This window comes from Rhamphochromis sp. 'chilingali' (genome assembly GCF_963969265.1).
Source record: "Rhamphochromis sp. 'chilingali' genome assembly, chromosome: 9".
In the NCBI taxonomy this organism is placed as follows: Eukaryota; Metazoa; Chordata; class Actinopteri; order Cichliformes; family Cichlidae; genus Rhamphochromis; species Rhamphochromis sp. 'chilingali'.
Window position 1 is genome coordinate 31,012,131 of NC_137936.1, and position 15,734 is coordinate 31,027,864.

At 38.4% G+C, this 15,734-nt stretch overlaps 1 protein-coding gene across 1 annotated transcript; it reads left to right on the forward strand.

Annotated features, from left to right (window-relative positions):
• The first annotated feature begins 11,660 nt into the window (after positions 1-11,660).
• LOC308402665 (guanylin) lies at positions 11,661-12,796 on the forward strand. Its single transcript, XM_080891655.1, has 3 exons — positions 11,661-11,805; positions 12,040-12,232; positions 12,348-12,796. Exons 1-3 carry the CDS (start codon positions 11,731-11,733, stop codon positions 12,404-12,406), a joined length of 327 nt encoding a protein of 108 aa, XP_080747781.1. The 5' UTR covers positions 11,661-11,730; the 3' UTR covers positions 12,407-12,796.
• Positions 12,797-15,734: the final 2,938 nt, after the last annotated feature.

The following is a 15,734-nucleotide window of genomic DNA, read 5'->3' on the forward strand; positions in this document are numbered from 1 at the left end:
TAATATTTCCTACCTTGCCTTATTTAGTGGCCACTATTGCATTTACTACCATACCTGCTATTTTAATCATCTGTCTAAATGTTGTATTTGACAGCCTTCTGGACAGGTATAGTTCCAAGACCCAGTCTCTATGTAAGCTCTACTATTAAAGAGAGGAGCAGGACTTTTGAGTAATATTTGTTCAACACTCTTATGAAATGTTAGCCTTTTGAAGGAGCTATACGAGGAGAGAATTTGGTAGTAGTCACAGTACTAGCTAGAATAACATAAACAATTAAATGAGTCATGCGTAAATCTGACACTCCTGATGAATTTCCACAAGGATAGTCTGCAGGAAGCGGTTGAGTCCATTTATAGCTTTGCAGCAAAGCTGTCACTGCTGACTCTAGAGGGGTATAAATTAAAGCAGGAGACATATCATTAGCAATGAGTCTCCAGAATAGAATTAACTTTTATGAAATGACCTTCAAAGTTGATACAGACGGCAGGTTGGGAACAAAATCTATTATATTTGTTGAGGATTATTTATACAGCTATAACTTTATTTTTTCCCTGTACTTCTTACTTTCTTCTTACTTCTTCTTACTTGACACTCTCCTAATATCCAAGTTCCTCCTGTAAAATGCTGTGTTGTTGTGGACAGATTAATATATATCAAGAAAATATTGCAAAAGCACAAAATAAAGTAAATCTGCAGTAGCACTGAATGTACTAATCGCTACAATGAGAGATTTTGTCAGTTTAATTACAATTACACAGCGCCTGCTTCACATTGTGTAATAAAAAGAGTTTCAATTTAATGAGTGTGACTGATTCAGCTCATAGTTAATGAATGGAGTCTGTCTGGGTTTTCAGACTGTTTTTTATGAGTCATTCTACTCCTGATGGTGTTGCACTGAAATGGAACCCCCTTGGCTTATTGACCTTATAAGCCTGTGAGGTCAAAAATAATGCCAAAACAAAAAATAAATTAGAAAAAAAATAGCGAGAGTTATCTGGACAAAAATGCCATGTTGAGGAAATAGATGTGCTAGAGCAGCAGAGGTCCACAAAGGGTGCCACGCCTGTCAAGTAAGAACAGGAAACCGAGGCTATAATTTGCACTGGCTCACCAAAATTGGAGAACAGACGACTAGACAAATGTTTCCTGGTCTAATGAATCTTGGTTTCTGGTATGGCTTTCAGATGGTACAGTTCGCAACCAGTGATTCATCCTGCCTTGTAAGTTCAGGCTTTTTGTAGTGAACTGTTGTGATCTGTATTTTCTTTGCACACATTAAGTCCCTTATTATTGAGCATCATTTAAATTCCACAGCCTACCGGAATGTTATTGCTGTCCATCGTTTCATGATCACATTGCACCCATCAACTGATGACTGCTTCCAGCAGGATAAGATAAGATAAGAAAAGCTTTATTTATCCCGAGGGAATCTCTTTTGTCGTAAACATGCTCAATGCAGCAAGAGGAAAAAATGAGTGCAGATAAAATAAAATAACACAACTATCAGTACAAGTAATTATGACAAATGACATAATGCTAATGTTAGTGCAATGAATAATTGGATGGCATGGATATCATGCCATGCCACAAAGCTCACAATATCTCAAACTGGTTTCGTGAACATGACATATCCAATATAGCATCACTGGGATGTGGTGGAACATGAAATTCACATTACACATGTGAAGCTGACAAATCTGCAGCTACTGTGTGATGCTATCATGTTGATATGGGCCAAAATCTTTGAGGAATGGTTTGACGACCTTGTTGCCACAAAGACTCAAGACAGGTCTAAAAGGAAAAGGGGGTCCGACCAGGTACTAGGTATTAAGTACAGGTGTAACTAATAAGTGTATAGTGAATATTGTACATTCAAGCTGTTTTCGAAATTAATCTGATGCAGCCCTTTGAATTACATTTAACTATGTAGCTCTGCAGCATTCGTTAGACATAGTCGCTTTCACTGCTGCAAACTGTATAACATTAAAAACTAGAATGAATATTTGTTTTTTACAGATCAGTAATATGACCGGCTCTGCTTCTGTCAGGCCAGTCACGGAATCATTTTGTTTGTATTCACTTGACATTTCTACAATTGCATTTCTATTATTAGGCCACCAGATGAAATATGATCCATTGGTTTTTCAAGTGTTTTGGCATTTCAGGGTGTAGTTCGTTATCTTTTTATTGGCTATGCTGTGACATAATAATGTTTGATGGTTATTCTTCATTCAGTTTACAACTTTAGATGCGTCAGAAAGAGTCCACTTTTAAAACCCAAAGGCTCAGATAAGAAAGACCGCTTTCACCTGAATCACGACTCCTAGATTATATCCTGTATCTTGATTGATTATGTGTATCCAGGTTCATTGAGTTTATATATTAAACCCATTTTTTCAATGGTAAGACTGAAATGTCTATAAAACTTTACATTGTCTAAATAAAGGAAGAGATCTAGGTGTTTTTTTTTTTCGCTTTTCTTTCCACAATAAATGGGAAGTAAATATTGAATTACAGACAGAAAGGCCAAGTAGGTATCCTCCTTCACCTAAAACCTCCTAAAACCTAAAACAAAACACTGAAATATGTTATTGTACAGTTACAGTTATTGCTATAAAAAACAAATAAGTGTGCAAAGACTACCATGTGGCCATTAAAGGTCATTTTTTTGCATTGCACTGATGTCACAGCTTAAGGATAAGTCTCTGCAGATGACCACACACGTGCAGACAGACAAACACACATATCACATACACAACTTTCGCCCTGTCTTCCTAACGTGCATTAGTACCAAGTGCAATCTTCTCAATATAACAAGTATTTCATTCTACTTTGTATAGTATGTTATTCTTCTTTTATCTTATTCTATTCTATTATTTTTGTTCTTAATTTTTACTGCTCTTAACTTGTACTTTCTGATCAAAACACTACTACTTTTAAAACATTGCCCACATGTGGGACTAATAAAGGTTTATCTTATCTTCTTAAACCTGCAGTATTTGTGTGTTTGATTCCTGTCTTAGATATCTAACCACCTACCTACCTAATTAGTAATAAATCCCATGTTGTTCTGAACATGTATAGTATTTGAAACTTAGTTTGTTGGAATCCAGTCACACCACACCCAGCTGATGGGCACTTTACCTCGGTATGTAGACTGGAAACTGTCACGGTCCTGGGTCTCCTGACCCAGCGTTTTTAGTTCTTTGTGATTTTTGTATTATTGTACTTGTGTGTGATTTATTCTATGGCTTCTAGTTTTGATCCCTTGCCCTTCATGTCTCTCTGTGTCCCCTCTGTTCTGTGTAATTGTGTGTCTTTGCATGTTTGAGTTTCTTGTTTTCTGTCACTCTGCATTGTGCATTATGTTCTCATGGTTGGTTTTTTGTTACTCTCTCTAGTCTAGTCTCTTGTGTTCCCAGCTGAGTATTTCCCTGTGTATTTTGGTTCTTAGACCTCTGCCTTATGGTTTATGTCTCTGTATTTCTTAGTTGCTGTCTCCACTGTCAAGTTCGCGTCTCTGTGTGATACTTCCTGTTTTACTTTGATGGTCCGTGTCTCATGTGAATGCGTCCTGCTTTGCTTGTCTCGTCAGTCCTGATTTCTCCCAGCTGTGCCCTCCTTCTGTGTCTCATTCCCCTCGTTACTTCCCAGTGTATTTAAACCCTGTGTTTCTCTGAGTCAGTGTCGCGTCGTCCCTCTTGCTGTGTGGATCTCCCTGTGTGTCGCTCTGTGAGTTTTCCAAGTTCCCAGTTTAGATTAGTTTGTATGTTTTTTCCCTGCCAGCAAATAAAGCTGAGTTTTGAGTTCACCTCCCTGAGTCTGTGAGTCCTGCACTTTGGGTCCAACTCCTGCCTGCCGCACAGCGATTCATGACAGAAACAAAGGAAAACAGCTAGCTTCCTATAGTCTTCTTCTTCTTCTTTTTTTAAGCAGCAGAAGACTGTCGCCTTCCCCCTGTCACCAAGTACAAGATATATGAGGCTGTATTTTTGCCTGGGTTTTCATTCAGCCATCCATTCTCTTCCACTTATCCTTATGAGGGTTGCAGGAGGGCTGGAGCCTACAGTATCCTAGCTACTATAGGACGAGAAGAGGGGTACACCCTGGACAGGTCGCCAATCTGTCGCACTACTAGCACAGAGAGACAGACAACCATTCTCACTCACATTCACACCTATGGGGAATTTAGAATTACTAATTCACCTAACCCCACTAACTGCATGTCTTTGGACTGTGGGAGGAAGACAGAGGACCCAGAGAGAACCCACACAAACACAGCGAGAACATGCAAACTCTACACAGAAAGGCACCAGACAGACAGCGGAGGTGAACTCAGGACCTTCTTGCTGTGAGGCAACAGTGCTACTTTATGCACCACGCCACCGCGCTCCCCGATTGCTGGGGTTTCTCTCTAAAATTGTTGGCTCTTTAGAGTATAAAATGCCAACTGAGGTAACTGTTATTGTGAATTGTTAAATTGAACATTTCAGTTATTGTTATCACAAGATTAACATACAATCTATTATAGTCAATTACACCAGAAAGTATTGCATAGTAGATTAAATTTTAGTTGTCAGTTTAGTTTACTATTATTCAATATGACTGCAATGTTGTTATTTCTTGATTGGACTCCACTGGTAGAAAACGATATTTTCACGCGTCCTGTATGTCAGAACCAGATGAAGCCATGAAGTCAAAGTCCACTTTGCCATTATAGATTACTGATCATGGATACATTATAGACCCTATTACAATATAACAAAGTTAAAAGTCTGAATACTTTCTGAGCTAATATTTTGAACCTTTACTCTGAGAGTATCCTATAATAAACATGTTGTTTTTTAGCTTAAACAACAACATGGAAACTGAAAAAAATAAAAATATTATCAAGCGTTCAGTTTAGTATGTTACCAGTTTACTATTAACTACTTAACAACAGAGAGCAAATGATTACTGTGTATGGGTGCAGTAACTGTTATAATGTACTCAAACCTCTTCAAACACAAAAGTAAAGTACTTTTCAAATTAGCAGTGTCTTACCTTCAGTCACACCCACACTGATAAGTCACAGTGATAAACAGTCAGAATGCTTTTATCTTGATGTTGTTGTGATAAAGGATAAATGAGTCAGAGTTATTTTGAGATAATAAATTGCATTTAGCTGCAACAATGCGTAAAAAGGGCAAAGGTTCGTTATCCAACAGTAAAGAAATGCAGTAACCGTGGCACGTTTGGATTTCTCGACATCTCCTTGTAAAATAAAATTTCTTCAATGACCATATGCTTGGATGACATGATTTCAAAATGTTTTACAGCCCTAAAAACATAAATCATAATCATAAAGAGTCAGTAGTAGTTTAGACACATAAATATTTGTTCCAAGTTAGAAAATGGTAAAGTTTATGGCAGGAAAAGCAACAACTGGACCTACTGCTAGGGCACAGAACAGAATGGGCATCAATTACAGCAAAGTCCCTGAGTGTGACAAAGCAGCAGGTACAATGTTGTACATTGTTGTGCTGTGTTATTGTGTCGCATACAAATGATGTCACAGGACTTTCAGCTGTATTGCTGTAATGACCTTGACTTAATGTACATTTTAAGTGGCACTCAATTATAATGAAAAACGTCTAAAACCGAGTAGAGAAGCGCCTCGAGTCGGGTAAAAGCAAGTTGGTACTGGTAGAAAAGAGTGAGCAGACTTCTATCAATATGGCTCTGGTGCTTAGGCCCTGTTCTTGTCCTGCATTGATGAGAGCCTTTATTGTGTATTTATTTGTTTGTTTACTTTCATGCTGGGGTGTTTTTAGTCTTAACGTCCACAAATACATCTTAGCAGCCTGCAGAAGTTTGACGGATAGTTTAATTGACCCACTTGAGTGTGAAATGTTGAGAAGTCACTCTACTTGAAGAGATTCTATTCACTCTCAGGCTGATGATTTACTCTCTCCACCCTAAACTGCTGCCATTAGTGTGAATAATTGCCCTTTCCCATGACTTGGAGGCTATTATTCACTTTTTGCAAACAGAAAACTGTTTGTTTTGACAAGCTTGGACAAATAGTGATGCAAAAAAAGGTTTTGACCAGTTCTTAACTGGGCCTCTTAGTCTGGTCTGTTTATTTTATTTGCGATTAACAGAGGTCACTTTGTGCAGTAAAATGCCAGACCCAGTTAAATTCACCAACTCTAACCTATTACTCAACACTTTGTCACATCAAATCAGCCCATAATAATGCTTCAGCACTATTAAATTATTAACATGTATCGATTTATCCCAATATTTTTACAACCCACTGTACTGCCCACACATTTCCGCCAGACAGCCTTACGTGGCAGCCCGTTGGACTGAAAAGAATCCTTTCCTGTCTGAAGTGAAGATTATTGATTAACAGTGCGGGCTTAGCCTCATGTACTAGTACCACCCTTCTACACTGGCTGTATGATAAAGGCAATGCAAAAACTGACTAACTCAGCCTTTAAATGATGACATAGGCATAATTTTACATTTTAATTAGATTTTATATATATAGTGCCGAACCACAACATTCCCAGTTATCATTACCCCTGCTTACATCATACAGTGACTCAATTGGCTTGAGTCAGTGCCATCATAAACTGTGTGAATGGCATATAGTACAGGTTTCCTGTATGTCACAATTGTTGACACATTCAGACAGATAACATCCTAACGTCCTTCCTAACACCCTTTTCACACACACACATAGAAACAAAGAAACACACACACCTACTAATATCTGGCTTTTTCTTTAATGACTCTCCAGTTTTCACAAACATTCCTCAGCTCCAATTCCAATCAGCAGTGATGGAAAAATTATATTCTAGATGGGCAGACTAATCTTCGCCTGCCTTTTAACACCATGCCATGAGGCGTGATGAAGCTGTCGCCTCCATCAGTAACACCTGTGATCCTTTGTCATTTCAGCCAAAAATCCCTGACTGTCTCCTTTCAAGCAGCACTCAGACATTGTTCAGTCGAGTATGAAATATATAAAAACTAAACCACCGTGACACTGGCCTCCAGGCTGCTTTTCACTCTTTCCTAACTTTATTTTCCAGCATGTCAGTGACACCAAATGTGGCACACCTGAGAAAAAAACAAAAACATAAAACGCAAACTTATTTACCAGCAATGGGAAGTGAGTGATAACATTGAATATACACATTAGGCATATTTTTATGTGCCATTGTAACATTTTTTTTATCTTAAAAATGTTTCATAGGTTCCGTGCCAGTACAGTTACAGGTCAGTGAAGCAGGTTGAGCAGGTGGTCAATGCCAAAGGCTACAGCAGGGGCCTGGGTTTGATTCTGCCCTGGGTGGTTTCCTCTATGTTGTTCTCATTTTTACTGTTCTGTTGAAAAAACAGAATTCCCTCATAGACACCTCAACTTTTTTAATTAATTTAATTCAAGTATTATTGAAAAAAAAAGATATTAATTTAGAAACACGATATAATTTATAATTAATGTGTAATATGTGATTTTGAATTTAATTTATTATGTAATCTATTAGATTAATTTACACAATAATGTTAGTTGATAAAATAAGTTTGGTCAGTTAAGGGTTACAGCATGGCTCCACCAAGGTTATCACATTTGCCTTACAGGCAGAAGAACCCTAGTTTGAGGATACACAAACTCAAGCCAGTAAAAAGCTAGTGTTCTCCTAGTGCCAGCCCTAAAGCTGAAAAAATGGAACAGGCGTATCAGGAAAGGTATCCAGGATAAAACCTGTGCCAAATCAAAGCAGACAGATCCATCCGCTGTGGGAACCCCTAGGGAATTTGGGAGCGGCTCAAAGTACCTTCATTTGAGGGTTAAGGGCAGGACATCCTCAATGAAAACTATTTCTTATAACAGCTTTTGTCAAACTGCAGCACTTTAATGTAGAGAAGGAAAAGACTACTGTCATAAGCTGAAGAGCTGGTCAACCGTGGTGTGAAGTGGGTGTTTTCGTGGGTAAAAATTATTTACCCACGAAAACACCATAAATTAGCATGAATGAGTATTCATTCTCCTCTGCTATTAAACGTGTGTGACTGCTCAGCAGTAAGATAAACTCACTTCAATAAAGTGCAAAGACAGCAGTTTGACTGGAGGCAATCACCAAGCTGTGAAAACAGAAGTGGATAAAACACCAGTCTGAGTGTGGCTATAAATCAAATAAGGCGAGATGTCATAAACAATAGAGCGGACTGTTGTAAAAGTCAATTCAGTAATAAAGAAACCTGAAGACCACTGAATTCACAGGAGTAAAGACAAAACGGTGACTTTCCCCTCCGGTAAGGAAGAAATAAAGTACAGTGCTCAAAACATTAAAGAAACACTCAGTAGGAAAAATATGGAAGGAAGATATGTCAGTGGCCTTGAGCTTTAATGCCATTCCTGATTTGTTGCCCCTCTAGTGCACCTGTTTCATTATCACCAAGGCGGCTGAAGCAACCCCCTTTAGCTACTTAGCCGACTAGATTCTCCACGTCAAAGTATTCAGTTCCCAGTTGTAAGCAGTATCTGCTTCACCAACAGATAAATGCCCTGTAATGTAAAAAAACAGCAGGACAATTAGCAACAGCCACTGCTGTTCTCTTCTTCTCTAAGACAATTTCCAACAGCTGGAAGAAAAACAGTTTAATTCGCTAAATGGCCGTAAAGATTTTTTTTTATCCTGCAGAGGATAAGCATGTTTTGGTGATTTGGGCAATTCAATTAAAACAAATACAAGCATTTTAAAAATTACCCAGAAGAAATACTCACAGATTACCTTAAAGAAGTCCAGTAACTTTCTTTCTGAGCTCATTAGGTTAAATTGTTAATGTTACTGTTAATTTTTTACCTGCTCGTCATGGACAAAATGCATGTACACCATGGTCTTTTCCAATGCAAATTAAAGCTTACAGCTGTGACTCAAACAATTTAGAGAATAATTTTGGTCATGTAAGCAATGAAAGAGCTAGAAGACAAAAAGTTGCTTCATCTTAAGGTCCAATTATAGCACCAGTATATATATATATATATATGTATATATATATATATATATATATATATATATATATATATATATATATATATATATATATATAAATTTAACACAGAGCCAGAAATGCAGCAGGTTCACGTTACAGGTGTAATAAGGGACAGTAAAGAAATGAGCTACATAATATATTTGTTATTAGATTAGATTTCTTCAGGGAAGTGAGTGATAATTAAAAAACAAATAAAATAACTTCATTTTCCTGCTCTAGCTGAAATCACCTGATAAATCGCTCAGACTCAAACTAAAGATGACCAAAATATATTTGAGATGCACTGCGCCACAGCAGGTCTGTTCACTGGGTAGATTGATCCTTCATGCTACGGGTAAAAAAATTGTTTTTAATGAACTTATTAAAATCCTGCCAGCTGTGTCTCTGGGCTGCCACACCCACTGCCGTGTACGTGATTGCACATTTGGTGCCATTCCAAAGCAAGTCAATTAACTTTACTTGCATCTCTTTTTTGTTTTATTAATGGAGGGTCAGATGTTTCTTAGAGATCCTGATGCACACTATAGCCTGTAGAGAAATACTTCCATAGATAAACAAGTGAGGTACAAACTTTTCTGTACCGCTTGAAGCCTTTTTCGACTTATGTTATACCAACCCTGATCGCACCATGTCAAAAAATCCTTTTAGAAAGCATGACCATGCACTTTTAATGATGATTAATTCAAGTCAGGGCAGGCTTGTCAAGGACAAATAAATAAATAAATAAAACTGAACTCTGTTCAGCTGTTTTCTGCAGCAGAAGCAGGAAAAGCAGTCAATTTTTTTGCACTAGTATTCAGTGAGTATTCTCAGCCAGGGGCTAATAAGATCTCTGTACACACCTCACATAGGAGAGAACACTATTTGCTTATAGCTGTAGTCCAGTTAAGTAGTGATGGGTCGTTCGCGAACGAAATGGCTCTTAGAGCCGGCTCTTTGACGTGAACGACGCGAGCCGGCTCCTTATCGCGAGCCGTCACGTGGGTTTTTTTTTTTTTTTCTTTCTCTCAGCCTCTCTCTCGCACTTTTTTTCCGCTTCACTCTGCACGCGAGCCTTGTGCTTTACGCTGGGCAGAGGGGGGAGGGGCGGTAGTTACACTCAGTAGCACAGGAACAGAGCCAGAGAGAGAGAAAGAGAGGCAGGGACAACAACATTAGAAAGGTATAGTAATCATCCACAACTATTTTCGGTTGCAGATGATAAAGGATTGAGAAAGTTTATTCATGCAGGTCCATATGACAGAGAATATGCATGTTCTTTTAGTTTTCATATTATAATTTATATTTAATTGTGTTGTGGTTTGCAGTGTTTTGTGTTCTTTTCACTTTAAATTTGTGAAAGGAAAAAGCTGAAAATTTAAATAGTTAAAACTTGAAATGTGAATAGTTGATTTTTGTATTAGATGATTTATTTATTACATTTTATGTGGAGTGAATAAATAAAAGTATATTTACGGTGGCCCCTAGAGACAAAGCACATACAAACTTCAAATCACATACGAACTCTGAAGCATGTACAAACTCCAAAACACGTAAAAACACGTACAAACTCCAAAGCACGTAAAAACTCAGAAGCATATAAAAGCTCAGAAGCACATAAAAACTCAAAACACGTACAAAAGACAACAGAAGTGCTCCAGGATGCTGGGCACAGTGTTGAGCCTTTGTTATCTTGTGGCTACACAAGCCAGCAAGTACCAACGACCGGATTTGGTGTGTGGTAATAACAGGTAAATGAACTTTTTTTTAAATTATTTGAATATATATATGAGTGCCTGTGTATAAATACACAAACAATACACACATGCTTTCAATTGTGTGATTTAAGTGATCTAGTAGCTCTGCTTTGGAAGTTCAGTTCATGCTAGAAATGTGTTTTGGAGTTTATACGTGTTTTGTCTCTAGGGGCCACCGCATATATTTATATATAAACATATATAAATAAAACCACTTGTTTTTACGTTAGTAATTCCTTTTGTGCATAATTTTATATTATTGTTAATAATAAATTAATTAAAGCAACAAAACAACCTGAAGAGCCGGTTCGGAGCCGAAAGAGCCGGCTCTTTTTAGTGAGCCGAACCGAAAGAGCCGGATCTCTAAAAAGAGCCGGAAATCCCATCACTACAGTTGTGTTTTTGTTGATAAGAAAATCAAAGATATGAAAGAAAAGTACTGACACTGACATAAATAAACCTTTTCTGTAATAAACAACGCGTTATGTGGGGGGAGGCCTATTTAAATATAAAAACTGTTTGTCTGACATTTTTCCACATTAAACAAAGCCCATTATTTGGATCAATTTCTAACAATGGGTCTGTGAGTCACTATCGTCCGAGGAATTCAAGATAATTCTTTAACCAACCCAAGATGCAGCACACATGAGCCAGAGATCCATAAATCTAATCAGAGAGACGATGAGCTCAAAGTAGGATTTATGAATTTCTCTTTACAGCCTTGTAAAACACTAACTCTAATCTCACTAATTATTAACCCGTGAGAAAAACGTTGCTCTCATTTGCAGCATATCTGGTCACATGATAATGGGGCTGCTGGGTAGAATTGTATAAAAGGAGGCTTGTAGGCACAGGGAAATCAGAAACATCAAACTGAGCACCTGCTGAGCACATCTACAATAAGACGCAAAAAGACTGCAAGACAAACTGCTGTCTACTGTCACCATGAAAGCCACACTTGCCATCACCGCTCTCGTCGTCCTGGCTCTGGGCTGGACCTCTGAGGCTGTGCAAGTTGAAGTAAGTGCCTTCCTTAGCATCATTGCATGACTGATGTGTTCATGATGAGATTGCAGGCTTGAACAATGGCAATTTTCTGCTCATTAGTAGAGAGAGTGAAGCTCAAATTTTGGGAAATTAAACTAACTTTTGTTCTGGACTTTCATGGATTACAAATCATACTGAAACTGTGTAGACTCTGAAGCTTTAGATGAAGTTGCAGTGCCTTTGTAACTGCAATTGCTTCTCTTTCAGGAGAACGGACTGTCTTTCTCAATGGAAGCTGTCAAGCGGCTTCAAGAGATGTCGGAGAGTAACGGTATGACAGGACAACAAAACCCAAGACTGAAGGCTAACACCATGTCCCTCTGTGCTGACCCCATGCTCCCACAGGAGTTTCTGCCACTCTGCAGGCAGAGAGGAGCATCTGCTTCCCTTGTCAGATTATGTAAGGCATTTATAAATTCAGTTTGCCTGAATCATAACATCTTAGGTCATAAATATTAAATATAGATGACTCAGCAGTGTACCTTATCTGCTTCCATTTCTTGTCTTCATTTTAGCTGCTGTACCCTTGGACATCTGTGAGATCTGCGCATTTGCTGCCTGCACTGGTTGCTAAACAAACAAAGCAAGCCAGAAACATCCTGCTTACTTGTGATTAATTTTTCATCCCCTGCTAAAATGTTTTAAGGAAATTCAACTTTTAACCACATGCAATGATGAACCAATGGCTTTATCTCTGCATTTTTGACTCTGGCCCATTGGATGCCTGAAAAATTTAGACTAAAAATATCTCAAAAAGAAAAAGAAAAAAAGAATCTGACAAAATGGGGAATGTTTTGCAAACTGTTACTTAGCATAATATAGCATATTTACTATTTTATTTTTCTGCAAAATTCTTTGGCATGCATTTTGTTTTGGATTTTTCGTTTGTTACATTTCCATCTTGCCTTGCTTTATATTCATATTTAAAGAAATGTTTTCTTTTTATTATTATTGTTTGGAATAAAAAGCCTTCATTGATAGATGACGTGTACATTGTGGTCTATTCTACAAATGCAAATATGCTATTGCCATTCTTATTAACACACTAGTAGGTAAGGTAGCAAAAATATTATTTTCATGTTGTTAGTTGTAACAACATCTGACCCATATTTTAAATGGAAATTTGACTACCAAAGCTACTTTCAGCGCTTTCCTCGTCACAGGGCATCACTACAGCACAGTTTAATGCTAGGTGCCCTTTCTGTGAACAGTGTTGCGACTTTTTTTCTAAAAAGCGACTAGCGACAAATCTGGCGTCTTTTTCTGGTGTTATTGGAGACTCATTTATGACGACTTTTTGACGTGAAAGCGCATATCGCTCTTACTCTCAACAAGCAGCAGGTGCTGCAGTGGGCACCAATTATCAGCAACCCTCCCCCAGCTGCTATCAGGGCAGGAGATGTTCCCATCTATGCGTCCAAACTGCAAATGAATCGCGCATGAGCAAAGCCGATACTCCCGTACTGACTGTAACGTAGTCAGTTCTTCTTTTACTGTTATTGTCATGGTCTGGCTGGCAGACCGTGGGGATGTGGGGAAAGGAGGACCCAAAACGCAGACTCTGCGATGCAAACAGTGCTCTTTATTTACAGTGAAAAGGCTGTAAATACAATAACTCCCCGTTGCTCCCTCGAACCCCGTGTGCGTGCTTCCCTCCGATATCTGTGCTCGTGCTCCCCGCTGTTGTGTTTCCGCACCCCCGTGCGTGCTGCCTCTCCGGACCACTCCTCCTCCTGTAGGGAAACCAGAGACGCAGCCGTCAACACTAACCCTCGGCGGGCATATACGCACAGCACAGACCTAAGCTAACACACACTGACTTGGTAAGATAACTCAATGATCCCGCGCCGGTGGGAGCTCCAACTCTCTCCTAAGTAGCTCCCCCGACGAGCCCTGATCACCAACAGGTGTGGCATGAACTTCAGGTGTGGCCAGTCCTTCCGCAGGGCCACACCCCTCAGGCCTGCAGGTGGCTGAGCTCCATCCTCCAGCCACACCCGCAGACATACACACCCATACCCTGCCTATACATATGAGTGGGACACAGACTAACACAGCACAGTGCAGAAAAACACACACATCACCAAAATAAAAATAATAACAACAATAACATCAACAGTCAAAACTGCTCACGGACCCCGAGTCCTCCAGAGCTGGGTCCGTGACAGTTATGTTGTTTTGTGGGTCACAAGGTTTAAAACTACTTATAAACACACACACACACACACACACACACACACACACACACACACAAAGTAACTCCACCAGTCACTTTTGGAGCAGGGTTGGAATTGTGACATTAAAAATAAAACAATAATTGCTAAAAGAAATTTAATTTGTAGTTTTAAATAAATTCTAAATGCATTTAGGACGTTTTTAGCTCACTTTATGTCTCTTCCACGATGTTATTTTTCTCTCCTACAACGTAGGTTACAAATACATTAGCATGACCAATTATGCAAATTAGGTGATGACGTTATTTAGCGACTTTTCGCTACTTTTAGGACAGCCAATAGATGGTTTCCTTACTGAGGAGTTGGCAACACTGCCTGTGGAACTGAACCATTACACTGTGTAATCGCAACTGGCCAATATATATATATATATTTTGAAAATGGCTTGTAACATTTTATAACACTTACTTACTGAGACATCCAGCATTATGTAGACTCCCCTTTAAAATCCCCATCTAGATCTTTAAATACTTGATCTAGGGCATGATGTAATTTATTTCAGTCAAGTGTACAGGGAAGTGGAGGAGCAATAAATGTAAACAGAACCTGTGTGCACACAAAAAAGTGATTTCATTTCATGCAATATTATAGCAGGAAATTCGTCATCACAGATGACATGGACCCAGAGCTTTTATGTATCTGAATTTTGAGGGTTTTGTGAGTATATTTGAGTTTGGGTTTCTGTTTTGGGAATATTATTCTAGTATTCGAAGTTTTTAAGTTCTTGATCGTTACATGGATTTCATTATTATTCTAAAATGATAATGATAATAGTTTCCAGTTTGTACCTAATTTCATCTTTTCTGTTTTGCCATCTGTATTGAGGTTTCATGTGAGTTTTTTTGAGAAGCACAATTCATGGCTTAGCAAGCTTCGGGGAGCTGAAAATCAGAGTTTTCTGTGTCATGGAATTGGCTCTTTTGTACCTGGCTAAATGCCAAGTAAAAAGGGGCCTTTTGTGTTCAGCATAATCATGGTGACTGATGCTGTACACATAAACTGATTGGGAGCAGGTTATGGTATGAGTTTTGGTTTCAAATCATCTAGAAAAACCACATTTTCTCTTTTATTCATGGCACATTTTAAGTTTCTCTCCTGGGGAAATATGTTTTATATGCGCAAATATTTAAGCCTCATCTTACTAAAAGACACTGAATGAACTGCAAACTGTATATCGCATTGTTAGGGAAATGTCTATTATTCAGAAAAATGTATGAATGCTTTAAAAACTTTAATCTGCTGCTTAGTATGTTTTACACTGCTGGAATTGCAGCTGCAATAACACAGAGCATACACCTAGAATACCCGTGCAATAAATTAATTTCACGTTGATCTGCTAACAAACTAAAGTGATTTCCACATTTCTTTTACTAGGCAGTTTTAATGTTCTGGAAGATCCCTCGGACACCTGCAGAGAGAGTAGGACGGTCTAAAGTTTTTCAGTAGTGTCTAAAGTCTTTGTGTTTCCCTGATCAGCATCAGCATTAATATATGATGCTGTTCCTAAAACAGGAAACTTACACTGTACTTTTTGTCCTCATGTCAAATTTGTACATACTCTAATGGTGCTGTATATTTTGAATAAGTCGCTATGGAAAATACCTGATCTTAAACCTCACATACGTGTTGAAATCTCAGTTAAAGTTATTTTATCTGAAGAATTCAAAT

Bases quoted from the DNA above. Each gene is read 5' to 3' on its own strand.
- LOC308402665 (XM_080891655.1), top strand. From the start codon at position 11,731: ATGAAAGCCACACTTGCCATCACCGCTCTCGTCGTCCTGGCTCTGGGC. The intron at 11,806-12,039 runs GTAAGTGCCTTC...CTTCTCTTTCAG, and splicing joins CTGAGGCTGTGCAAGTTGAA to GAGAACGGACTGTCTTTCTC. The intron at 12,233-12,347 runs GTAAGGCATTTA...TCTTCATTTTAG, and splicing joins TGCTTCCCTTGTCAGATTAT to CTGCTGTACCCTTGGACATC.